Below are 25893 nucleotides of genomic sequence, written 5' to 3'. Positions count from 1 at the left end.
TTAACGTCAAAGTAATACCTATGCGTTTAAAGAACACCCCCCAGAGGTGAGCCTGTGAACCTTATTTGGTGTGTAAATCCATCCAGAGTTTCTTTGGTTGTGTGCATCTCAGAATATGTAGGAATGTAATTCTTAAAAAAGCGGATTCATGTTATAAATGTTTTTGTCCTCTTTCACTCAGTTTATACCTTTTCATGTTAGTATTTGGGGAACTGCTCCCTTTGTGTGTGCATGTGTGTGGTTTTTGTTTGTTTGTTTGTTTTTAAGCAGTCGTAATGATCTTCTGATACATGGTTTATTTAACCAGAGTCCTAGAGATATTTAAGTGGTTTCTGATTTTCTAGATTACAGTCAACACTGCCATGACCGTTTGGTACATGGACCTTACAGAAGTAGGGTTGCTGGGGAAGTATGTGCATAAAATGGCAGATGGGGCCCCAATGTTCACCCCGCTTATTACCCACCAGCAGTCGGTGATCACTTGGTTTCCCCTGCTCTCACCAACCCTGGGGTTTTTACGAAATGCTCGAATTTTATACCATCTGAAAGACCTCCTTTGCATATCTTAAATTATGAATGGGGTTGAGGATCTTCTCATGTGTCATTGACCAGACGGATCTCTTTCTCTGTGAACCCTCTCTGTATTTTGTCCATTTGTTTTTCTATACAGTTAGCGTGAGGCCACCTTCAACGGACATTAAGATTCTAGAGATGGGTGGTTATGAATGGGTGTGGCCAGGGGTTTTGCATTTTGGCAGACGTTCCAAGAAAGCAGAGTGTCTTGGCAAAGTTGTGCGGTCCGGAGAAAGATTCTGTCGATTGTGGGTGAAACGTTGATTTTCCTGATGTAATAACTAGGCAAGAAGTTCCGAGACCTCCTGCTGACCACGCGTTAGCAACGGCTGCTTTTCTGGAACCACGTGAGACGGGCTGACTGATGCTTATGGGCATCTGTTGCGTGCCAGGAATTGTACAGAGTAGCTCCAGTGGGGGGCGCACCTGCCCGTGGTGGGGGGCATCAGAGGAGGAGAAAACTTCCCGGGCCTTTGCTCTATTTCCTGCAGGGTATTAGCACCCTCAATCCAGACACGCTCCGCACACGTGCCCCTCCCGCTGCGCCCTCCTTCCCGTGGGATCGCCTGGGAGCCGTCTCTCCCCTCCCTCTGGTCCTGCAGCTGAGCTGTGATGATCGAGGGCTCCGAATGATCCGCCTTAATTCAGAAAGGGTCCTGGTGGGGGGACGCTCGGGCCAGCTGGCTTTTCCGCCTCATCACTTTTGTCAGCAGGTACTCGTGGTCCGACCTGCAAGCTTTTTAGAAGCATCTCCAGCTTTTCTGGCGAGTTTTCTTTCTGTGGTGGGGAGTGTTTCCTGATGGATGCTGGCATGCCAGTAAAGGCCCCGATTCGCCTTTCATCAGTATGGACACACACAGGACTTGACGCTTGTTCAAGAAGCTTCTCGCAGTGCCAGGCTCAGTCCAGGACTGGCAAGGAGGGAAGAGGTTGGCCGTGGAGAGTGCTGCCAGAGTGGTGGGGCAGGGGTGAAACATACGGATCTCGACCTTGGGGCTGGTATTCTTTTCTCTGCCTCTTTTTTTTTTTTTTTAATTTTTTAAAATATTTATTTATTTTTGAGACAGAGAGACAGAGCATGAACGGGGGAGGGTCAGAGAGAGGGAGACACAGAATCCGAAGCAGGCTCCAGGCTCTGAGCCATTAGCACAGAGCCCGATGCAGGGCTCGAACCCAGGGACCGGACTGCGAGATCATGACCTGAGCCGAAGTCGGACGCTTAACCGACTGAGCCACCCAGGCGCCCCCTTTTTCTCTGCCTCTTGACCTTGGGGCTGGTATTCTTTTCTCTGCGTCACACTGCCACCCAGTCACACCTTCCTTTTTGTCGTTTATGTGTAACTTATCACTCCTGCTGATTGATAAATATCAATTCACCAGGCTCTGAAAAAAGACTTCTGTGTGGTTAATATAAATCACAAGAGGCAGACACGCTATTTATAAGCCAGTGTCATTTTCTTGCAAGCCTTATTAGTCATGAGACCGTTTTTAGGATTTCTTAGAAATTGTCTTTTTTTTTTTCCCCCTTTTTTAATGCTTTGGGTGAAAATGCGCCCTCAGCTCCTAACCTCCCAGGTGAATGTGATCTTGGGCAGCCCCAGCTGCAGCACAATGTTTGTGTTTTCACAACGAGCTGGTCAGGTTTGGATCCTGGACATGGAGACAGAATGTGCTCAGAGAACAGCCCGGGTGGTGAATGGAGGCCCCCCGACTCCTCTGAGACCCGGCTGGGGTGCTGACAGCACCTTCCTCGCCTGTTAGGTGCAGGGGGCGCAGGGGGGTAGTCACGTAGCTGTCCTCACATGGCCTCAGGACAATGAAGAATGAGACATCCCCAGGCTTCAAGGACCTGTGGGGGAGAGAGCCCCAGGGAAGCACATTTGACTGTATCTTTGAGGAACCGCAGTCCTAACTAAAAGCCACATGACTTAAATACTACACAAGGGTGCTCACTCTCCAAGGCAAATTCTGCAGTTTTCAGAAAAGTCCTAAATGGGCATCCATATTCAGTTGTTAATTACTGAGCCAATTAAGATCTAAGACTTCCAGCTTCTCGGGGTTCCCCGGGTGGCTCAGTCGGTTAAGCATCCGACTCTTGGTTTCGGCTCAGGTCATGATCTCGCGGTTTGTGGGTTCGAGCCCCGTGGTGCTGACAGTGTGGAGCCTGCTTGGGATTCTCTCTCTCTCTGCCCCTTTCCTGCTCACACACATGGTCACATTCGGAGAGCAAATAAACTTCAAAAAAAAAAAAAAAAAAAGAAGGACTTCCAGCTTCTCAAGGACAGGGCTTAATCTTACCTGGTGTCAAACCCAGAGCCAGGTACACGGCGAGCATCTGCATCCTCTCTGCCTCGTGACAGGAGGAATGATCCGTGTGTGTGGGGGGGGCGGTATTGGTTGGTCACTCACCTGTCCTCAGGGACACCTTTCTGACATTTAAGGTGGATCAGGATAAAAGGAGGAGGGGGCGATTTTATCCGTGGGTATTCAGACTTGACCAGTAAAATCTTGCCCCTTTTCTCCTTGAACTCAAACGGAAGGAACCCCTTTCTGGGCTCCCGCTTCACCTGTGTGCCCCCCACCCCCGCCACCGCCCCGGGACATGGCAGAGGGTGAGGCTGGCCTGCTGCTCCTGGACCGACTGGGAAGCACAGGTATATCTGTGGAGCAAGCGGACCAGTCTCCCAACCGGGCACCAGCTTAGGAGAAGGCAGTGACCTACTAGGACGGACCGCCGTGGGGAGCTCTGGCCTCACCATTGGAGAAGCGGACATATTTGCATCTACTGCGCCTTATAACTTCCTGCATATGTCCCTTGAAGTCTGCGTGTGCGTCTCTGTACAGAGATACGACTGTCCAGTGTTTTGGGAGGGTTGTATGGTGGTCCCAAAGTTGGATACAGACTTCTCCTGGATTCGAATGCTCCTTCCGCCCCTTACCTGCATCGGGACCCAGAGCAACTTACATACATAAACTCCACAGTTCAGTTTCCTTCTCTGCAAGATGGGAAAACTCTTGTTTCGCACCATTGTGAGGAAGGGATACGTAGTTTAAACTCTGTTATTATCGCCGTCTGGACAGCGTACCAGCCTTCATGGTAGGTGACAATGGACTGTGGTTTGTGCCACGGCGGTTCACTGCTGTACTGTCTTTGCCTGGTGTCGCCAGTACATTCTGGGTATTTAGGAGCCTCTCAGGTGGTTCTCCTTTGGCCAAAGTAGCTGGCAGGCTGGGGGCTGATTAAATTGTCAGTGTCCGTTGGCCCTTGAGAGCAGCAGTTCTGTGTCCGGGTAGAACCTGCTGCTGCTCAGAGGAACAGGAGCCCGAGGCTTCACCCCAGGCTGATGCTGGGTCGGTTCCCAGTCACGAAGCTCCCGGATGTACCGTGAAGCCAGATTCCACAGGTGTTCCTTGGGCACCTGCCACGACGATGCGTGTTTGGCCTGTGTGCGCGGGCAGTGGGTCAGGGGCAGGCTGGTGCCAGGAAATGATGAATCATTCTGTGGGGGAAAATGCTAGAGAAGTCTTCCGACAGAAAGAAAGGTGTTTTGACCTTCTAGTCCTTGAGGGCCGTGGGGGAAGGCTTAGAATTTACCTCCCAGGAGACCCTGAGATGAGGTAGCTGAAGAGGGTGTGAATGGCGAAAATACCCCCTTGAGAGCCAACCGCAGAGTCCGACTGGTCTAGTGACTTACTCAGGGAGGTAGTGACAATGAGTCACGTTTGCCACCTGTCCTCTAATGGCAGAGGGTTTTCCTAAGTTATCTTGTTTCACGCTCATGATGGTGAGGTTCCATCAGAGATGTGGTGTTAATACCTCACTCCCAAGCACAGAGCTGACAAATTTTGCAGGGGGACAATCAAGTCCGACCATCTGACCCTATATTTTGTGCAGTTCCTATTTCTCAGACTTTTTCTTTTCTTTTTTTTTTTTTTAATTTGAGAGAGAGAGAGAGAGAGAATGTGAGCAAGACAGGGGCGGTGGGGGAGAGAGAGAATCCCAAGCAGGCCCCATGCTCCACGTGGAGCCCTACGCGGGGCTCGATCCCAGGAACCGTGAGATCCTGACCTGAGCCGAAATCAGGAGTCGAACGCTCAACTGATTGAGCCACCCAAGTGCCCTTGTTTTTCAGACTCTTCTCCTTCCTGTGTCATGGCCTGTTTGTGGACAAGAAATGTCTTAAGAGCCTGTTATTTGAATGCATTTGCAGTGAATTTTGTTTGCAGCATTGTCTTCATGAACTTTATGTACCTGGGAGCCCACAATTCTCATTCTTTATTTCTTCTTGTTTGTAAATTTTAGCACTTTCCCCCTCATTCCCAGGGTTGTCAGGCTGCTGCAGAGGCGATCTGCCCGGGTGGAATGTTTTTGTGATGGGACAAAATGAACAAACAAAAACAACCCAAACCCCTACCCCCCCCCCCCCCCCCACCCTTGGTTTCTTGCTTGGAGTGAAGACTTGATTTCATGGTGTTGCCGCGAGCAGGTCACAGAATCATCAGGTTAGAGCCCCATCAAATTCTTGAATTGTCTCCACAACGTTTTTGCCACCTGGTGGTTTAGACTCTTTGGTGAGACCACCACTGATGGTGAGCTCAGTCCCTCTAATGAGCCAGTTTCCTTAGAAGCCTGGTCTCACAGATTGTGCCCCCCGGCTCTGGAAAGTCCTGTCCGTAATTCTGACTTTAATTGCAATCTATGATCGTCCATACAGCACTGGGTACCCTGTCCACCGGGGCTGAATATTACGTGACATTTAGATCTGTTTTTCTAAAGCCACGCGGCCGATTTTCTTTAACTGGGCCTCACCCATTTATACCGGTTTCATGCACCGAGATTGGGAAGCAGCACTACGTGGAGGAGAGCAGGGGAGTCTTGGGGTTCAACTTGGGCTCCCGCCCTCACTCTGCTGCTGGCCGTGCTACTCTGAGCGTCTCACCCACCTGGTGCCCTGGGTTCTGCATTAGAAACGGGGTAACTGGTGTTACCCATTGTTGTTGTTGTTTTTTTTTTTTGTCTTTTCGCTTTAATTTTTTTTAATGTTTATTTATTTTTGAGACAGAGACCCCAAATGTGAGCGGGGGAGGGGCAGAGAGAGATGGAGACACAGAATCCGAAGCAGGCTCCAGGCTCCAGGCTCCGAGCTGTCAGCACAGAGCCCGACCCATGAGCCGTGAGATATGACCTGAGCGGAAGTCGGACGCTCAACCGACTGAGCCACCCAGGCGCCCCTATGCTTTTGGATTTTGTGTTTTATCTGTTTGGCTCTAATATAAGTACCACAGTAGTTTCTAATTTAGGGAAAACTGTCTGGAAAGACGTTATTCCCATAAGATGTCATAGCCTCAGAATATCTTCTGGAAAGCTAGAAGATGCCCTGTTTAAAAAAAAAAAAATATATATATATGTATATATATATACATATATATATATACACACACACATATATATAAAATATATATAAAATATATATAAATATAAAATATACAAATAACATTTAATATGTATTTATCTGTATTTATACATTTATGTGTATGACATCTTATATGTTTCTTAACCTCCGAAAACCCACAGAAGAGTCTGGAGAACCCTCGTTTGGCCAGACGATGTTTATGTGGGGTTTGGCTTACGTCTCCTCAAAATACCACTGAAACAGGCTGTGGGATCCTGTTTCACGTGATACACGAAGCCCTGTCGGGTGAAGCAGCTATCTGCCGAGTTTTGAGATGAAAACCACTAGACTTCACAGGGATTCGGTCTGGGGTGAGTAAGGAGCAGGTGTCTCCAGCGTGCCCCTCTGTCCCACTGGATGCGTAAGCATTTTGTTTTGTGTTTTTACAGGTGGTACTCGGGTTATGCTTGAGGTAGTTAAGATGCTTTGTTCTTCAAAGCGTTCCCCTCGCTGCCCGACCCGGAGTGGTAGTGACCGTGGGGAAGGAGGACGGTAATGAGATTGACGAGCCGGTGAAGGGACGGAGTCCATCTCAGGCTGGCTGGTCTGGCTTCCTATCTTGAGGGAAATCAATTTACCTTCTTCCTTGAGCCCTTTCACTTTGAACAGATCCGAGGAAGTGAGATTGGCGTCCAGCTCGTCTGTTCTTGGGTTCGCCCAGTATTTGCCCAGCGCTTATTTAGAGGAAATCCTGGAAGAGGAGAGATAAAGAGCCATGGACCTCCCCCCCCCCGCCCCCCGACTTGCCTGCACCCCTCACTCAGCCAAGCAGAAGCCGGGGGTGAACCGGGCGCCCCCCTCCTCCCCTGAAAGGCTGTCCCGTGCCTCCTGGGTCCAGGCAAACATTATTCATCTTCCTGAAATGACTTCTGGTTGGTACAGTGTTCTCGCTCACCCCCTTTTAAAATTGTGGTGACGTACACGTCACAGAAAACGGGACTGTCTCAGCCATTTGCAGGTGTGCAGTTCAGAACCTTCGTATGAGGACTTTCACCCCGTCGGCGCGTCCATCCCTCCCTCCAGCTCCAGCTTTTGTTTCTTACTGACTCCCCTTCCCTCCTCCCTGAAGCCGAGGGTAATAATCACTCTTCTACTTCCTGTTTCTAGGGATTTCCGCGCTCTAGGGACTTTATGTGGGCGGAATCGTACATAAGGCATTTGACCTTATGTGATTGGCTTATTTCACTTAGCGTGACGTCCTCAAGGTGTATCCACGTTGTAGCGAATATCAGAATTGCCTTCCTTTCTAAGGCTAATACCCCATTGGGTGTATACACCACATCTTGTTTATCTGTTCATCATCCATCAAGGGACACTTGGGTGGTTTCCACCTCGTGGAACCATCGAGATAACGCGTCTGGGAACGTGGGCGTGCAAGAATCTCTCTGAGACCCTGCTTTTGGTTTTTGGGGATCTGTACGTAGAAGTGGAATGGCGGGGTCATACGGTAATTCTGTTTTTAATGTTCTGAGGAACTGTGTTCTGTACTGTTTCATACACCGCGCCGCACCGTTTCGCATTCTGACCAACAACACACATAGATTCCAGTTTCTTCCCAGCCTTGCCAACCCGTGTTTTTCCCGTGTTTCAGATAGTATTCGTCCAAGCAGTCCCCTTCCTAAAAGATTCTCCGTGGTTGGTTAACACAGTCCCTGTAGACACTGAGGAGCATATTCCCAGGTGGGGCCACGAACCTGTCATTTGGAACAGGCTCCCTGCTTCCAAATGGAGATATTTTCCGATCGGCAAATACGTTATTCAATAGAAGGGGCAGCTGAAGATAGCAAAGTAACTTCCAGTTGTTTGTGGTGGGAAAATTACACCACGCACGAAGGGAAGATCGCAGGACCAGGAATCAGGCTGTCGGGGTCCCGCTCCGTCTCTTGGAGACGGGGAGCGCTGCCTGTCACCTTCCGTGTCTGGGCTTCTTTTCTGTCAAACGAGGTGTCGGAATAACAACCCAGGGTCCTGCCACCTTCGAAATCTTCGGATTCTGCACAACAGCCTTGAGTTTGCTCGCTGACACGGGGGAGGGAAGGTTTGTTCTTGAGGTCGGGAGAGCAGAGCACCATTTAGTCTGAATTATTGAAGATGCCCTTTCAGGCTTTATCTTCAGGCCCTTGGACCTCGCAGTCCTCGGACCTCGCAGGTCACCCAGGCGGATGTCCTCGTCTCACAGATGAGGAGCTGGGATGCCGACATGTGGGAGTACCATCCAGTTACGAGCATTCTCTTTGTTGGGAATACGGCATGCTGGCCAGTGGGTCCCCGGCCGCGTGAGCAGGGGCAGGGGCTGGGGCGCGGGTTGGGGGCCTCGATGCAGGGAGGCAGTCGCCTGTCCCTCAGGGACCAGCAGGGCCCACGGCTGAGGGTGATGAAGCCGGAAGGGGCCAGGGAGAAGGGAGGGGGACTGACAGAACCAAATCAGAGGTCGCCTCCGAACCCAGGCCTGTGACCTTGGGCGTTTGCCTCGTTGCACCTTTGCTTGTCCTTAAGTTTCCTTGTCTGAAAGGCCTCGTGTCTACGGCGCTGTTGTGAGAATCACTCGAGCACCTGGTCATGTGAGAGAAATCGTACAAAAATGTTCATGCTGCTTACACTTGGCTATAGAGTTAGAGGTTTACCCCTCTCGGTGAGTCCTGTATGTTAAACTCTACATTGAACATCGAGGTGGTGCGTTTTTTTTTTTTTTTTTTTCGGTAAAATGATTCCCTAGAAGAAATATCAGGGTTCTTGGCCCTGGGTGGCTCCTGCGACTCTTGATCTCGGAGTCATGAGTTCGAGCCCCACCTTGGGCATAAGCCTTCCTTAAAAATAACCCTTTAAGAGAACAAAACAGATGAACCTAAGGGAAGGGAAACAAAAATAATATAAAAACAGGGAGGGGGGCAAAACAGAAGAGACTCTTAAATATGGAGGACAAACTGAGGGTTGCTGGAGGGGTTGTGGGAGGGGGGATGGGCTAAATGGGTCAGGGGCACTAAGGAATCCACTCCTGCAATCATTGTTGTACTATATGCTAACTAATTTGGATGTAAATTATAAAAAAAAAAATTAAAAAAAGTGAAAAAAATATAAATAAAATCTTTAAAAAACAAACAAATAAAAAAACCCTAAAACAAAACCAAGATGTATCAAGGTTCCAAGGAATCCTTTTTTTCCGCATTGTTCATCTCCAGGAACGGTCCCCTCTCCCCTGTTACACGAAGTCAGTTAGCTTGCACGGCTACACAGATTTAGAAATCATGCCGTTTTCTATTTTCGCGTCCACGTGACTTGCGTTAGCCGTGGGTGCCGGGCCGCGTCACGCAGACCCCGTCTAAGGGAGGCTGGCCCGAGCGCGTCTCCGCATGTGTGCACGGAAGGGTCTGCTCGTCTCTTTCTGGGGGAGACGGGTGGTGGCGATCGAGAGGGTGCCACTTAAAATTGTACAGTGAGCCAGTCGGGGCCTTCTTGCGCTCTTTTCTCTGGAGGTTTTGTTCATTGCTGTTGGGGTTCTGGCCTGTTCTAAGTTGGCCCTAAATCAACAGTTCGTGTTTGCCCCCTGCCTGCAGGGCGTTTGGCCAGCCAGCATTGAGCCTCGGTTTCCTCATTTGTAAAGCGGGGGGTTGGGGTGCTGCTCTCACTTCCACACGTCGCAGGAGTTGAGGTGAGGCTTATGAAAGGTAGTTTTTGGTTTTTTCACTTGAAAAGAGAAGGCTTGGTCCTTGGCCTCCGGGACAATCTGGCTTCGCCAAGTGACAGGAAAACCACAGGGCTAGGTCAGGGACACATCAGGGCGAGAAAGTTCATAGAACCGAACTGCGCAAACAGGTCAGGGACAGGCGTGCGTACTCAAGGTCGTGGTCGCCGGGATCATTGTCAGGGACCCGAAGATGGGTGGGCTCAGCGTGGTCCCTCACACCCCCATGGAGGGCGGGTGGTCACCTTGACGAATCGGGGCGTGATGGGTGGGAGGGAGGGTGAGGTCTTGGGGTCCAGCGATTGGAAGTCACAACGTGCAAACCCTCCGTGCTCAGGTGGTGAAGCCACGTGGCCTCAGGAGGCCCGGTCAAGTGCACAGAGAGGAGAGGGGAGTGCAGGTTTGACCGGGCCTTCGCTTGAGGTCAGCAAAGCCGGGGAAGAAGGGACCCGCAGGCTGGCAAGAAGGGAGCCCCAAGGGAGCTGCATCCTGAGGACAGGTACCCCGGGTGGGGGTGGGGGGGGGCGCAGTCACCTCTGAGAGCACGAGGCCCGGGGAGGCAGAGCCCAGGAGGAGTGGATGGCAGACGATGGCTGCAGGGTTGGCTCCCGAGGGCTGTGGGCCAGTCTGTGAGTCACATCGGGGCACGCGACGGGACCAGACCGTGGAACCGGAGGGTGGGCTTTGCCGAGGTGGGCAGGTGGGCCGCTGAGGACCAGCACTGAGGCGGCCGTGGAGCCCGAATATGGCACCAGCTCACGGCCGGGCCCCTGGACCCGAGCACGTCCGGCTGCCTCTTCGTGGCCTCCTTTCGGGCCGGAGTCTTGTCTGCACCATCATCAGCAGCCGCCACTTAGTCTTCCAGCCTCTGGCTTTTTCTGGCCAGTCTGCACGTCATTATCATGACACTCACTTGAAATCATGGATCGAATCATCGTTTTGTCGTTCCCAAATCTGCGGTGGCTTTGCGTTGCCACCTAGAAACGTCTGGACCTCCCAGTGGGGCTCAAACGCTCCATCTTTTCCCTGCATGTCCTCTGTCACGGGCACAGCACCCCCTGCAGGGCTCTGGTCCACCTTTTCCCACCTCCCTGCCCTGGCGTGGCCCCTCCGCCTCCCTGGGTCATGGCCCTTAGCGTCTGCCTAGAACAGACATAGCAGTGACATATTCTAGTTCCTTGTGTTTTACTTCTGTCGCCCCCATGAGCCTGTGGGTCCCTTCAGGGGACAGGGACTTGGTCTTTTTTATCTCTGCGTCCCCGCCACCAGGCCCCTTGTAGAGGAGACGCCCGGGTGTTTGCTGACCGGACTTCAGTTGATCAGCTGGGCAGACAAACCAAAGTGGTTCGGATGAATGTCTCCTGGAGTCATGGGCCAGAGTCAGACGGGCCAAGACCGGGATGGAGGTTGTTCTAAATAAAAGTCATTGTTTTTCCTTCTCGAGTGAAAACAGCCACTTTTTTCAACTCATATTGTTGAATATCTGTTCTCTTTGGCATGGGGGGGGGGGCGGATAGATACGAAGAGGTAGCAAATACAGTCTCTTCTCGAGAGTCTTAAGATTTCGTGTGTGAAACCTACGTGTGACGACAGAGTGAGGCTGGCAGGGGCCGTAAGGGTGCCGTAAGCAAGAACCGTAGGCCCAGAGGGGAAGAGCCCAGTGCTACCAGTTGGGGTTCCTGGGGCCGCTGCCGTGGAGGTTTGTGGGCTTGCTGACCGGGTCGGGGGTAGACGGATAGCGGGCTCATTCCGGTGGACCGAGATGATGTGAACAAGCTGTGAAAGTCCCACGTGCAAACACATGTGTTTGACGTGACCATGAGCCCGTTTGGACTGACTCTAGAGAGATAGCCTTCTCTGAATTAATTGTTTGTGCGTCTGTGTGTGTGTTTGTGTCTCTGTTTTCCAGACTCAAACCATGAATTACGTTGGGCAGTTGGCGGGCCAGGTGTTCGTCACCGTGAAGGAACTCTACAAGGGCTTGAATCCTGCCACCCTGTCTGGATGTATTGATATCATCGTCGTCCGCCAACCCAACGGGAGCCTTCAGTGTTCCCCTTTCCACGTGCGCTTTGGGAAGATGGGGGTCCTGCGCTCCCGAGAGAAAGTGGTAAGAGCGTAGGACCCGGTGACCTGGGGTACAGTTTCTTTCTTCAGAGAAAAATCATCGTATTTCTGTCTGTACACAGAGCTTTGGACCTCTGGGATCGTGGCTTCACACTGCAAGGGGCTGGTCACTGAATTGACAAGTATATTATCTCCAACTGTGGTGTTAAATTGCTCCAAAACGTAGTGGCAAAAACCAGCTACTTATTAAGCTCGTGGGTTCTGTGAGTCAGGAATTCAGACCGAGCGTGGCCAGGCTGGGGTTTCTCTGCCCTCTGCCTTCTGGAGCCTCAGTTGGAGGACCCACTCCAAAGATGCGGTCACTCACATGGCTGGTGGCCCCTCGGCTGGGCTCTCAGCTGAGAGCGTTGGCCAGAATGCCCACATGTGGCCTCTCCATGTGGCCTGGGTGGCCGCACGACACGGCGGCTGGATATAGGGTGAGCATCTCCAGAGGAAAGGAGCCAGGTGGACCCTGCCTTCTTCTGACCCGGCCTCGGGAGTTTCACAGAGCCACTTCTGTTGTGCTCTGCTTACTGGGCACAATCGCAAGCCTTCCCGGGCTCAGGGTGGGGGGGTGGGGGGTCAAATAGACTCCACTTCCGATGGCGGAGAGCACGTCTGGATGGATTGATTGAGGTTTGGAATTGTGAGATCCTTCGGGGATGTATGTGATTCAAATATGTGTATGTAGAGACACGGCATCCCCCATGAGGTTTCCTGTGGCGGTGGGGTGTGTTTTTCCTTCAGGTTGACATAGAAATCAACGGGGAATCCGTGGATTTGCACATGAAGTTGGGAGACAATGGAGAAGCGTTTTTTGTTCAAGAGACTGAGAGTGATCAGGTAAGGAAGGCTGGGCGGTCAGTGTTACTTCCTAGTTTTGAATTTCGAGCAGTGCTTATCTAGAGGACGCAGCGGAAGTTTGTGTGGCGAAGTAATGCTCGTGCTGGGCGGTGTAGACCATCACGGCAGAGAAGGGCGGCTGTTTCCCTGTACCAGGGGTTTTTGCGCCAGACGGGTGGGTGTGTGCTATGTCCACACAAGGCTCACTGGTCCTGCTTCCGCGTGCCCACCGTGTCCAAGGAGACGGGAACCAAAGCACATGCAAGCTGTTGTCCAAAGCATACAGCTTTGACACTGGTGTGTCAAATCCCAGAGGGCTGACTGTTCTAATTTCTGTTTAGTGAGTGACCGAATCCCTTGCATTTTTTATTAAAGACTTTAACAGCTCTGTTAAGATACAGTTTGGGTACCAGATGATCTATCCATTTCTAGGATACGAGTCCGTGGCTTTTCAGTATTGTCTCTTGTAAGGTACGTGCAACTGTCACCAGTCAATTTCAGGACATTTTCATCACCCCACAAAGAAACCCTGTACCCGTTAGCCACTACCTGCCTATTCTCAAGCCCCCATTCCTGCCTGAGCTCTAAGCAACCACCCTGCCTTCTGCTGGTATAGGTTTTCCTCTTCTGGACTTCACACGAATTCAGTCTTACAACATGTTGTCTTTTGTGCCTGTCTTCGTCCACTTGGCATGTGTTCCGAGTTCATCCATTCTGTAGCCCGTATTGGCAAGATAACAGCCCGTTGTATCCATGTCCCCCATTTTGTGTATCCCTTCGTGCGCTCAGGGACACGTGGGATGTTTCTACCTTTTGGCTGTGATGAGTAATGTTGCACCTTCGTGTGGACATACGTTATCATTTCTCTCGGGTGTGTACCCAGGAGTAAAATTGCTGCGTCACGTAGCAACTCCGTGGTTAGTGTTTGAGGAACTCCCAGACCGTTGTCCAAAGCTCTGCGCCGTTTTACATTCCCACCAGAAGTGCAGGAGAGTCTTGATTTGTCCACATCCTCAGCAACACTTGCCGGCTGACCGATTCCAGCCGCCCTGGGGGGTGTGGAGGGGTGCCTCGATGTGGTTTGCATCTCCCTGATGACTAATGATGTTGAGCATCTTTTCACGTGCTTATTGGCCGTCTGTATATTTCCTTTAATGTCGATTTTCTAAGTTTACTTATTTATTTGGAGAGAGACGGAGACAGCGCAAGTCGGGGAGGGGCAGAGAGAGAGGAAGAGAGAGAATCTCAAGCAGGCTCCGCACTGTCCACGCAGAGCCCGATGCAGGGCTCGTACCCACAGACCGTGAGATCATGACCTGAGCCGAAACCAAGAGTCGGACGCTTAACCGACCGAGCCACCCAGGTGCCCCTGTATATCTTCTTTAGAGAAATGTCTACTCAGATCTTTTTTAAATTGGGTTTTGGTCTTTTTATTATTGAGTTGTTGAGAGTTCCTTATATGTGCCTATTCGCTTCCTTGATGGTGTCCTTTGGAGCACAAAACTTAAATGTTGATGAAATCCAGTTTATCTCTTTCCGTTTCCTTTTGTTACTCCTGCTTTCGGCGTCCTAGCTAAGCATCCTTTGCCAAATCCAAGGTCATGACGATTTACCGCTACGCTTTCTTCTAAGACAGACCACTTTTCAACGCTTTCCTTCATCGAGAAAGCCACCTTGAGGGATCCTGTCGTGATTCCTCAGTGCAATCCACCTAGACGAGTTCCTTTACAGGAAGATAGCAGCTTTATGGGAAAGGAGCAGATCTCAACAGCTCCAGGCTTTAACGCGAATGCCCGTAATTTCAGTTTCAGAGTAAAACCGTCCCAGGCTCTGTCCCCACCCAAAGGTGTGACATGAAAGGAGGACCAGCGTCCTCATCCCATACCCTTCATCCCTTAATAACCCCAGGCGGCGGGGGAGGGGGGGGGTTGGGAGGAGGGGCAGGAGGGGGGAGTCCCTGCCAATCTTTACCTTCCTATTCAAAGGGAAGGCTCTGAGAAGCATTAATTCGGAATTACCGATTCTTTCCATCTCAGATGGATACTTGCATTTTACATTTCTGTTGTCCCTTAGCTCTGGACATATTTTACACTGTGAGAGTTGAAGACGCGTTTGGGGCGAGGCTGTCATGGAAGGTGCAGACCCGGGGGCCTGCTGTGCTGGCCTTGAGGGTGCCTGTGGGTGGGACGGGGCTTCAGAGGCCAGAGTGCGTTCTGCCCCTTATGCCTGCCTCTGGCGACCCCTAGAAGGCCGCCGGAAGTCCGGGAAGCCTGCGTCCCTCATCTCCGGATTGCCCCAGGATGCGGTCTCCCCCCTCAACCTGCGGCAATCTTCCTCTCCCCTATCCAGCCTGTGGACCCTTCTTTGCTCTTAACCCCATCTCAAGGCCGTCCACATTTCCACTTTGGCCCACTGCGCGGCTGACTGAGATGACCTCTCCCCTCCCAGCCTGAGGCTTCGGCCCTGAGATGTTCATTGTATAGGTGCAGCACATCGGATGTTCTCTAAACCTCTTTGAGAGAGAGAGAGAGAGACAGAATCTGAAGCGGGCTCCAGGCTGTCAGCTCAGAGCTGGAGGTGGGGCTCGAACTCACCAGCTGTGAGATCATGACCTGAGCTGAAGTCTGATGCTTAACCGACTGAGCAACCCAGGCGCCCCTGTGTATGTTCTTTACTTCTTGTTACCGAGTGTCGCATAATAAATAAGTCATTCGTTAATACAGTGATCTTTACAGTTTTTTAAAAACTGCCAAATCATTGTTAAACGACTGTTAAATTGACAGGCTGTGTGTTTTTCCCTTTTGCTTTTAAGAAGAGAGTCAGTATCGAATCATCAGCTATGTGCCAGGATGTGCTCTCTTTGTCGGCAGGTTTGGGGATGGCGGCTGTCAGGTGTTTTTTTCCTTTTTTTTTTTTTAATTACTGTCATCTTAATTCAGTGCGTATGAAAAAATACATACACATTCTTTCTCCCTTTTGCACACAAGCATGCACGCACACACTTACCCACACTGAAATACAAAATTGAGTCCAGATCTCAGGGTAATATAAATGCCTCAAAGCCCCTTTTCTCCTCTTTGCTTTAGATATTTCAAACACAGCCGGCTTTTGGTGGCCTGAAGTCACTAAGTACCTTGCTTTGTTACAATTAGGAAAACGCAGGATTCAGTACAAATGGCATTTAATGCCTCGTTGACTTTGTGGTCGGCTATCAGGTCTGGCCGCCGCACCCCCCAGACGTGGGGTCCAGCCGGCCTGCCCCGCGCGGCCCTCGCCAGGGGCGCTCAGGCTCCTACAGGGACCCTGGCCGGCCTTTGGCAGCATCCTGCTCCTTATGCCCAAATTCATGAGACTCTGAAAACGATTTTGTCCCGTAGGAAGTGATCCCCATGTACCTGGCCACCTCCCCTATCCTGTCGGACGGAGCCGCCCACATGGAGTGCCAGCTGAAAAGGAGCTCGGTAGATCGGCTCCGAACCCTGGACCCCAGCACGTCAGCCCAGGCCTCACCTCCCAGTGAGACCCCTTCGAGCAGCTCTTTAGTGAAGAAGAGAAGAAAAAGGAGGAGAAAGTCCCAGCTGGACACCCTGAAAAGAGACGACAACATGAACACATCTGAGGACGAAGACATGTTTCCCATAGAGATGAGCTCCGACGAGGAGGCCGACCCGCCAGACGGTAGTAGGTAAGTGCTCTCAAGAGGCAGGACCTGTGTTCGAGTTGGGCGCATTGACTTTTTAAGATGATTCTTACAAACTCTTTTTTTCTCCAGAATTCCTTATTCTTATGGTAATGTATTTTAGATGGAGTTTAAAACACATTTTTGTTTCAATGTTTTTTAATTCGTTTTTGAGAGAGAGAGAGACAGAACGTGAGCAGGGCAGGGGCAGAGAGCGAGGAGGAGACACAGAATCCGAGGCAGGCTCCAGGCCCTGAGCTGTCAGCACAGAGCCCGACGCGGGGCTTGAACTCGTGAACCGTGAGATTGTGACCTGAGCTGAAGTCGGCCGTTTAACCGGCTGAGCCACCCAGGAGCCCCATTTTAGATGGAGTTTTAGAATTCTGTGGACCCAGCCTTAAAGTAGCATAGAGATTTGAGGCAGCTGGTAATATCAGACCTCCTCCCTTGTCTGGTAACTTCGACCTCTAGGACAGAGCCAAGGAACAGAGAACTGAGCAAACTGATACTTCCTGCACCAAACCATAGTTTCAGAACCTGACCTGTGTACTCTTTATTTTTTTTAGTTTTTAAATTTTTTTAGCGAGAGAGAGAGAGAGAGAGAGAGAGGCTGAGAGAAAGGGAGAGAGAATCCCAAGCAGGCTCTGTGCTGTCGACGTGAGATCATGACCTGAGCCGAAATCAAGAGTCGGACACTTAACCAACTGAGCCACCCAGATACCCCAGAACCTGCCTGCTCTTATCTGGATGCCGGTTGTGTTCCCGGCAGTCGGACTGGCTTCTAGCTAGGGCCTGATCTGTGATAGACTTCAGGTTACAAGTACGTGTAGAACATGGCCAGTTTTCCCTCCAGACAAACTTCCCCGTTTTCAATTTTGATTAGGCCCAAGGTTTAACGGTCATCTTGTTTGGCTTTGCTTTTGACAGTGCAGTGACATTGTGCTTCTGTGTGTTACTATGTTGGTGACGACCGCCAGTTTTCAAAGAGAAAAACTCCTTTGTAAGGGAGCTTGATGGTTCAGACTTTTATGTCATTCGGTATCATTTTTGATGACTGTTTTTGTGTCTTGTTAGCATCAACAAGGGATAAGGGACATCAGGCGTATCCCTCTGCTTCATTATTCAAAATAGGACGTTATTTTTTTTCTTGGCTAAAAATACAGGCAAATTGGCAATGTCCCTTTTCCTAACTATAGCCTCTAATCTGCTGCAGGCTCAGAAACTGATGGCTGGGCTTATTATAGTTGCCATGCCTGTGTGGCTTTTCATTCCAGAACTTGGTTGGTGATAGATACCTCAGGGAACAGCAAACATACGGACAGATGGCCTCCGCGTGAGGGAAATAGTGCATCCTATTTTTTTAATGAAGGCATTCTACCTGAAACGAGACAGATCTGCAATCATTTTGCAGTTACAAGATTCCTTTGGTCTCTATCACGTATTTGTTCTGCTGGATGAAGCATCATCTGTGTGTGGTCATTCAGTTATTCGGCAGCCCCACCCGTGCACAGCGAGACCTTGACAGCCTCCTGGGTCTCGTTTTGGTGTCACAGTGTATACAGCAGGCTGTGTAACCATCACACACGTCCGTCAGTCCAGGTGCTTGAATACAGTCACTTTACATTTGCAATTCGGCCAACGCACGAAACACATTTATATGTGTCTCTGTCTCACTTTTTCCCTCTCTACTGCCCGCAGTATACCCGGGTGGTAGAAGGAGGTCATGTTACTCCATAAACAATTTAGAGATAATTGGTATGAAATGGAAACTTGCCTTTAGTGTGAATCTATCACTTATAGTTCCTTGACTTTCGTCTTTTCTTTTTTTCCTCCAGAACTCTCCCTAATGATCTATCTGCATTCCAAGAAGAGGTTTCTAAGGAAAACCCTTCCCCCATCGTGACTTACCCTCAGTCAGCATCGTACCCTAATTCTGATAGAGAGTGGTCCCCCAGCGCAAGGTAGGTTGCTGGGGGAAAGCGTGTGCATTCGCGCACCCTCGTCCAGAGGATTTGAAGTCAGTTATAGGAGGTGTGTTTAATAAAAGAGTGAAGTAGACGTAAACAGTGAAAAAATGCAGTTTAGAGTAGGAGGTACGGATCAGGACCGAAAAAGGCCATGGGCAGACCATCAACTTCTATCCGATATCCCAGTCAAACTGCCATCGTGGCTCTGGGGTCCCCATAGGTGACGTTGAAGGAAAGACCACGTAAGTTACTCAGTGCTATGTGTCAGTGGGAGAGAACAGGTGACAGCCTTTCCTGACACTTAGCTCTCAGATAAGGTTCAGGAGCACAGCTGTCGCTCCAGGAGCCCCCGAGGTGGTTCTGGGCTGTTAGAATGATGCCCTGTCCTCATGCTTAATGCCTTCTGCCGAATTCAAGGGTATTTATTTCCCTGAGGAGAAGTCTGAAGTCACCCTAGAATCCGGTATAAACTTGGAGGACCAGACCTGCTCCCTGTGCAGGTTGCCCTCCCGAAGACTCCAGAGACTTCTGTCAGTGCCAACTCGGAGAGCACGTGAGCCCATCTGAGCACTTTTCAGAAGAACTGGGGAGGGGACAGATGGAAACCGTGTGTCCTCAGCAGGGATGGTCTCACCCCCACTGAGACCAAAAAATTGGCTCCTGGGCAGCAAAGACTTCTTAGATGTTATAACGGCTCGTGGCCTCTGAAGGGCCACAGCACATAAGCAGTTGCACAGTCTGGCCATGGGGCTGAAATTTCACGGTGGAGGGAGGGCCACTGGGGGAAAAAAGTCTCAAATGTGCGAACTGATGGCTTCCTTGGATCGTTCTTGTTCCTAATGTGTTGGAGGTACTTCTCGTTTCTAGTGAAAGTGTAGGAGCCCCTGTCACAAAGGCTTCCTGCCTCCCTGCCTTCCAGAGTCTGCCAAACACACTCCTGGTTCAAGTTTGACTAGAGTGACCTTGCTGATGCCACAGCACGGTCAGCAGCATGCACTGGGGTCGAAGTCACAGAAAAATAGATGTGTCCCATACCTGGTTTCCAGCCAGGATCGTGACAGTGAGTGTTAGTCACCAGGGTGGGGCTGGGGGGCCTGTGAGGCGTCCCTGTGGGGGTCTGTCTGCAGACCAGCCCCGTGCAGTAGAAGCATAAGGCCAGCTCCGAATGTCATTTATAATAATCTAGGAGCCATCCTTAAAAGGTTAAAAGAAACTGATGAAGTTACTTTTTGTGTATTTCCTTTGACCCAGCATATCCAAAACATCATCAAATAACTAGTTTTCAGAAAGTTATTGACGAGGTATTTCGCAATGTGTAAGATCATTGTGAATTTCACATGTGTGGACCATCTCAGTTGGGACGGGTCCTATTTCAAGCGCTAGGTAGCCACGCGTGGCTTGTGGCTGTCGTGATGGACAGTGCAGATGTTAGACCTTTCTGGAACCTCCTCCATTGTCCCCCTAGATCTGTGGAGATGAACCCTAAGGGAAAAGCATGGTACTTTAGAAAGAAAACTATGTGGAAACCACTAAGGTTTCTAAACTTTAGAAACCACTAAGGGGTTGAAAAATCTGTTGAAACGCTCTACATTCATTTTAAGAATTTAAAAGAAGTGTTTTATTTTATTTTTTGTTTATTTTTGAGAGAGTGAGTGAGCGGGGGAGGGATTGAGAGGGAGGGAGACAGAGGATCCAAAGCAGGCTCCAGGCTCTGTGTTCATAGCAGCGAGCATAATGCGGGGGCTTGAACTCACGAACCATGAAATCGTGACCTGAGCCGAAGTCGGTCGCTCAACCGACTGAGCCATCCAGGCGTCCCAAAACAAATGTTTTAAACTCAACCCTGGGTATGTTTCTCTGTCTCTCATGTTTTCCTGTCTGAATCCAGAACAGCGACCATGTCAGATCATGTGGGTCTGACTGCTGTCAAATGCAATTACAAATTAGGATAAATAGATACATTTCCATACTTGGAATTATGCATTTTCTTTTCTTTAAAGAGACAGCTGGCAGCAGAGATGATCAAGTCTTTGGTGTATGCAGCTCGATCAAGCACTAAATTCTGACCAGAGAAAAACAATCTTTTATGGGCAGAAGGATGAAAGAGAAAGTGAAATGAGTCTTTTGGCAGTTTCCTGTTCTTGTGGTGCAAAAAATTCGTGTTGATTTCCTAGTGATTTCAACAGCCAGTCCCCTAGTCCTCTGCGGTAGTCGGATGCCTAAGCATGTTCGTTTTCTTACAAATGTTATTGTGGAGAGTTAGTCAAAGAATTTATATGAAATGTAATTTAATTGACCTATGATTTTTCTTTCTTTTAATGTCTATCACGTGGTATCCAGCAGCCTGATAGATTGCCAAGGGACTGCCCCCCGCCTGGCAGTTGTGGCCGAGGGAGGCCTTTCTAGCTCTTGTCCTTCACAGCCTTCCCACTTCTATGCTTCGGAAAGGTAGAGGGGCTTTTTTCCCCACTCGGATGTCTTCCCTAATAAAAATTGTGCTCTAACTCTTACGTAAAAGTCTGTTCACCATTGACCAAATTACTTATGCAGAAAACCCGTAGAGGTCACGCAAGTGAAAAGTTTGATCTAACGCTTACAAATCTATCCGACTAACCGAATTACTTATGAAGCAAATACGCAGAGATGATTATTTTCCTTCGATGTTTTTAAGCATTTGTAGATTATTAGATGTTTTCTTCGCTACTAAATTTGATTCTCTGCGCGTTAGTAGTGATTAAGCAGAGAGTCCTTCCTAATTTTTGTGGAGTGCTGTGCAAAACAGAATAATGAAATAAAAGTTGGGAATATGATCCTTCTTTTGTCTCGAGGGTTGTTCAGCAAATAAGTTTATAAGATCTTTAGTATAGGGGAAGTTATTATAACTCCTTTAAATAGCTTTTTAGACTTCCTGAATAATGGAGTCATGTTTCCACAACATTTCTAGAATGGAATTTCAGAGACTAGCACAGGGGGATCTTAAGGTTTCGGATTTTATAGGTTTGTATATTCCTCGGATGCCGTGGTCTGCGATTTCGGCCTCCTTCCCTCCGTGTCGCCCATACTCGAAGCTACATGGTGGACCTACATGGCTTACTTTATAACCTTGAACGGCGAAGCTATGATTAAGTTCTATGTGGGAAACTGTTTTTCTTCGTGATTAAAGAATCAGGTCTCAGGAGGTGCTTTATTTGGGGGTTACACGTGCGGAGGAGAGACCATTTTAAAAAGAGTACGCTAAGCGGTGAACGGTTAAAACTGACTTGCCTAACTGGGGCTGCCAGAATCCTGAAAACTATTAACGTGGCTAATAAATAAATGCATTACTTACGAAGATCAGTCACTGACCTTGTAAGCCTCCTGCTTTGAACAACCCTTGATCTTGAAAGCCCAGTATGTGGTGGTGGGAAACTTTGGAGCCACCGTTCTTCTCATCAGTCACCCTCGGCGTTGGGAGTCTTCTCCCCGGTTCACCTTCTGGGAGCCTGGATCCCAATGCTTTGGACAAAGGCCGGTGGTGCCTACGTGCCGCCATTTGTGTGGCGTGTTGAGCGGGAGAGACGGGACTCCTAGCTTACGGCTTCCACGCCCGGTTTGGTTCTCTGTGAATGCGAATCTGCAGCCCTGGATACTTCTCGGGAAACCTATGGCTTGTGGCGTCCATCAGAGGATCAGAATATCAGGGATTCGGGAGTTGGTGCCGCGAGAGAACGGTGGTCAGCATCTGCCTTCTTCCTAGCACAGGGGTTGGCAGACTGCAGCTGGTGGGGCCACCCGCGGCCCTCCATCCGTCCTCGGGGTGTTGTGGGCACGCGGCCAGTTCGTTCCCGCGTCGTCCGGGGCCGGTTTGGTGCCACGGTGGCAAGATTGTGCAGTTGTGACAGAGACCGCGTAACCCACAAAGCTTGAGCCGTTTGCTCTCTGGCCTTTCCCAGACAAAATTTGCTGGCCCCCTCCTCCTCTAGGGCAAGTTCAGTGGCAAGGGCTTCACTTCGTTGAGCGCAGCGGGTAAGACAGTTCCGTGTTCCACGGACTTTGTAACAAAATAGAGATCATATTTTGTGTGACAGAATCGAACAGCAGGAGCTTGTTACGCAGACGATGTGAGATTTGGGTGCAGTGGTGTTGAGGACAGGGAGCCGATCGCAGCGCGCTGTTTCTGTGATGACGATTGTGTAGGTACGCTGGCGGCCACGACATCCCCTCCGCAGATCTCACGTACGCTGAATACGTAATTGTGGACACACCGGTGCCCGAAGACCATTGGCCCTTCGGAGAAAAACGTAATTGTAGGACCAGAGGGAAGCAAGAGAGGTAGGAGGGCGATGAGCACGTTACCCCTCAGATGTAGGGAGCGCTCCGGCTTCCTCTTGTGGGACCACTTCCCAGAGGGCAGAAGAGGGTGTGTTGGTGTGTTGGGAGACGTGTCCCGTTGTATACACTCGTCCAGTACACATGCCGCTGAAATAGAGCGTGAGGGCTGATGGTTTGCTGGGTAGTGGGTGCCATGGGCGACGAACCAGCCTATGAGCTCCTCAGTGTGAAATGGAGGAGGGAGAGAGAGTGGTTAGTCTGGTCCAGATGGCTTGATGACAGAGCTGGGGACCGATTTGGCCATGAAGGGTCCCTGTTGGTTTGATACAAGTTGGGTTTCGTCCACGACCGCTCCTCGTCCTGACGGGAAGGTGTATTCGGTTGGAGTTGAACTCGAGCTCAGGTCCGCGAGGCCAAGCATGGCTGTGAGTGGTGGCTCACAAGACTAGAAGGTCTGGGGAAGAGGGTCATCCCCTGCTTCGTGCAGTATCATCGTTTAACGCTGGGGGAAATGATGTGGGAGAATAAAGGCAGGGAATGATTAAGTGAGTTATGTTTTTCTCCTCCGGATGTTGTTCAGGATGCTGTGAGAAGTTTATAGATTAAGGTGATTACTCTTGGCCGGTCACTCTTGGCTGGACAGAGGGAAGGCTTCGTTCCTGTCCAAAGAGTAGAGATACAGAAAATAGAGGGATGAGAACACAAGTTCTAGCCACTTAAAAGCTGGCCTGAGAATTCAGCCTCAGGCTGTGTTGTTACAGAACGAGCCTTAGCCAACGGGTGGGTCTTTGACGGATTCCTGGAAGATCCCGTATTTTGTAAAAATCTCCACGTAGAGGCTCCTGCCACGCTACGCGAGTGTATTTTTGGCATCCGGCATTTGTGGCAAAGTTGGCACGCGAAACAGGTCCCTGTTTTCGAAGCCAGCGCGGATTCGTAAATGTGTTAAATGTAGAATCCGATGGGGGCGTGTCTGAGAGAGGCGGGACCCCTCCGCAGCCGAGAGCTACCAGACTTGGTTTGGACGTAGAGAACGAACGCAGGGGAGGTGAGCTCAGGGCGAGGTGGGGAAAGACGGGTGGTTGCGAGGTGAGAACCAACTCTTTTTTCCCCCTTTCTATTGTCATCTGCCTTTTCCTCAGTTCTCCTTTCTAAATGCCCCTTCTCCTCTTGGAATTCGCCAGCAGGGCGGGCAGGTGGCCCACGTTGGGAGGCGCCTTCCACCTGCCGCGCGTTCTGTGGCCCCCTGGTGGCCACAGGTGGGAATGTCATGAAGCTTGTGTGCATTCTCTGGGCTGTTGGAACTGTAGAATTGTGGACCGAAAACATCTAAGAAAAGTGTCTCTTCCCAGTCTAATCGTGGATTTGTGTTTCCTTAAGTCCTTCAGGCTCCCGACCTTCAACACCTAAAAGTGATTCGGAATTGGTCAGTAAGGCCGTGGATAGGACGGTGCAGAAGAATAACCTAGAAATGCTCTGGCTCTGGGGAGAATTGCCCCAGGCTGCAAAGGTAAGTTTCTCCCCCTGCCTCTGTTCTGCCATACACCGAAGGTGGTTTCTAAGAACGTGAAATGGGCATCATAATCCTTTCTTTCGAAAAATTTTGTTTCATATTCTAGTCTACTAAAAGAATCTTGAGAATATTCTTACAAATTTTTAAAAAAGATCGTAAAGCCTTTAGAACGTGCTAGAGCGTCTTGTAACCCCAGTAAATATTTGTCATATGAACGAATGAAAGAACGAATGAATGAGTGAACATTGAAAGCACTCCTGTGAAGAATCCAGACCAACAACCCTTTGCAGGAAAGGTCTATTGGGGCAAAGTTGTGGATTCTTTCCTTTTCTGGGTTTATATTTAGCTCTCACAGAAAAATGCTGATTTCACTGCCCACAGGCTATAGTGCTGACCTAGCCAAGCATCTTTACAAACTCGTGTCATTTGTTGCTGGAGAAACGGCGTGAAAATGCTAACCCATCACTTCTTCTGGCAAAACGCTTCCAACCACAGACGTGCTGTAGTGTTGTTTTCATTTGTGCTAGAAGCTTGTGAGATCGGGTCCAGAAACGAATACCCTCCCTTCTCTCTCTAACCCATAAATTGCATTTTGGTTTTTGTTTGGATAAATCTTTTCCAGAACTAGAAACTCCTTGGAGAAGTAGAATCAAATGTTAGTTTCCCACTCAGGCGAACCGACCGCCAAATCTTTACTTATTCACTCACATTTTGGGGGTAAAACGTCATTAAAATATAACCTGCATCCAGAGAAACGCCCAGATCATAAGTGCGCAGAAAATAAACTTTCACACTACGAATGTATCCACGGGACTTGCACCCAGACGGAGAAGCGGGGCTTAACCAGCAACTTGGAAGCCCCACCCTTTGTAGTTACTATTCAGATTGACCCCCCAGAAGGATCAACAGCCCCCTGCTCTAACAGCAGAGGTTGGTTTGACAGCCCTCATCATGTTGTTGTGTGTAGTTGTAATTCATCTCTTGTCATTGCTGCGAAATACCCGCCGTATGAATATACTTCCTGTTCCTGTACTAATCCCACTTACTTCTCTTTGGCAGCTGATGTTATATATGAAAGTTCATTTGCTACGGATAGTCTGGTTTTTCTAGAATCTTTTGGCAGGTATGGAAATCGCCGGGTGGCTCCCGAGGCTTAAATGTCCGTCAAACGGGCAGACAGTTCTGCAGATCTTTAATTGGTTGATCGTTTTTCCCCAGCTGACTCTGTTTTCCTGTTTGCCCACGCTCTGACCATTGTGTCCGTCTGTCTGTCTCTCTCTGCCCTTCTGATCTAGTCTCCACACAAGGTGAAAGACTGCAGTCCATTGAACGGTAGGAAAGTCTGTGATAAGACACACTTTCAGACTGTTCAGAGTGAATCTTCAGATGCGTTCAGTGACCAGTCGCCGACGCTGGCCAGGCCTCCCGTGCCGCCCGGTTTAGAGTCGAGCAAGCCTCCAACGGACATGCAGTGTGTGAACGAAGAAGATGTCGAGGCCTTAGGAGCCGCGGCCCCGCCTTTAGCCGCGATTGAAGACCCCAAGCCCCTGTCTGCCACCGTGGCCCCGATGGCGAGCAAGACAGATTCTCCTTCCAGGAAAAAAGGTGGGAAGGCCCGCGTGTGCTGGCTCCTTGTGCGTGAACTTGGTGTTCTGTCTGCACGCTTGGGTTCCTTCTCTCGGTTGTTCCGAATACGTCAAGGTGGGTGCTGGACCGGGACAGCCGTCGCGTTCAGTTTGTGCCCTTTTGCTGAAGGTGTTAAA

General features: G+C 50.0%; 1 protein-coding gene across 3 annotated transcripts in view; it reads left to right on the top strand.

Annotated features, from left to right (window-relative positions):
• Positions 1 to 25893, top strand: part of LPIN1 (lipin 1) — an 81086-nt gene that overhangs the window by 16764 nt on the left and 38429 nt on the right. For 2 of the 3 annotated variants that reach the window (XM_042982478.1, XM_042982479.1), the window contains exons 2-8: positions 11618 to 11818; positions 12565 to 12660; positions 16038 to 16345; positions 18175 to 18300; positions 20647 to 20754; positions 23998 to 24127; positions 25426 to 25735. In XM_042982478.1, the coding sequence (XP_042838412.1) occupies positions 11618 to 11818; positions 12565 to 12660; positions 16038 to 16345; positions 18175 to 18300; positions 20647 to 20754; positions 23998 to 24127; positions 25426 to 25735 (1279 nt within the window). The remainder of the gene's footprint in view (positions 1 to 11617; positions 11819 to 12564; positions 12661 to 16037; positions 16346 to 18174; positions 18301 to 20646; positions 20755 to 23997; positions 24128 to 25425; positions 25736 to 25893) is intronic. The other variant, XM_042982480.1, reaches the window with a different exon arrangement.

Source organism: Panthera tigris, chromosome A3, assembly GCF_018350195.1.
Source record: "Panthera tigris isolate Pti1 chromosome A3, P.tigris_Pti1_mat1.1, whole genome shotgun sequence".
Lineage (NCBI taxonomy): Eukaryota > Metazoa > Chordata > Mammalia > Carnivora > Felidae > Panthera > Panthera tigris.
This window is presented reverse-complemented; position numbering and strand designations above follow the sequence as displayed.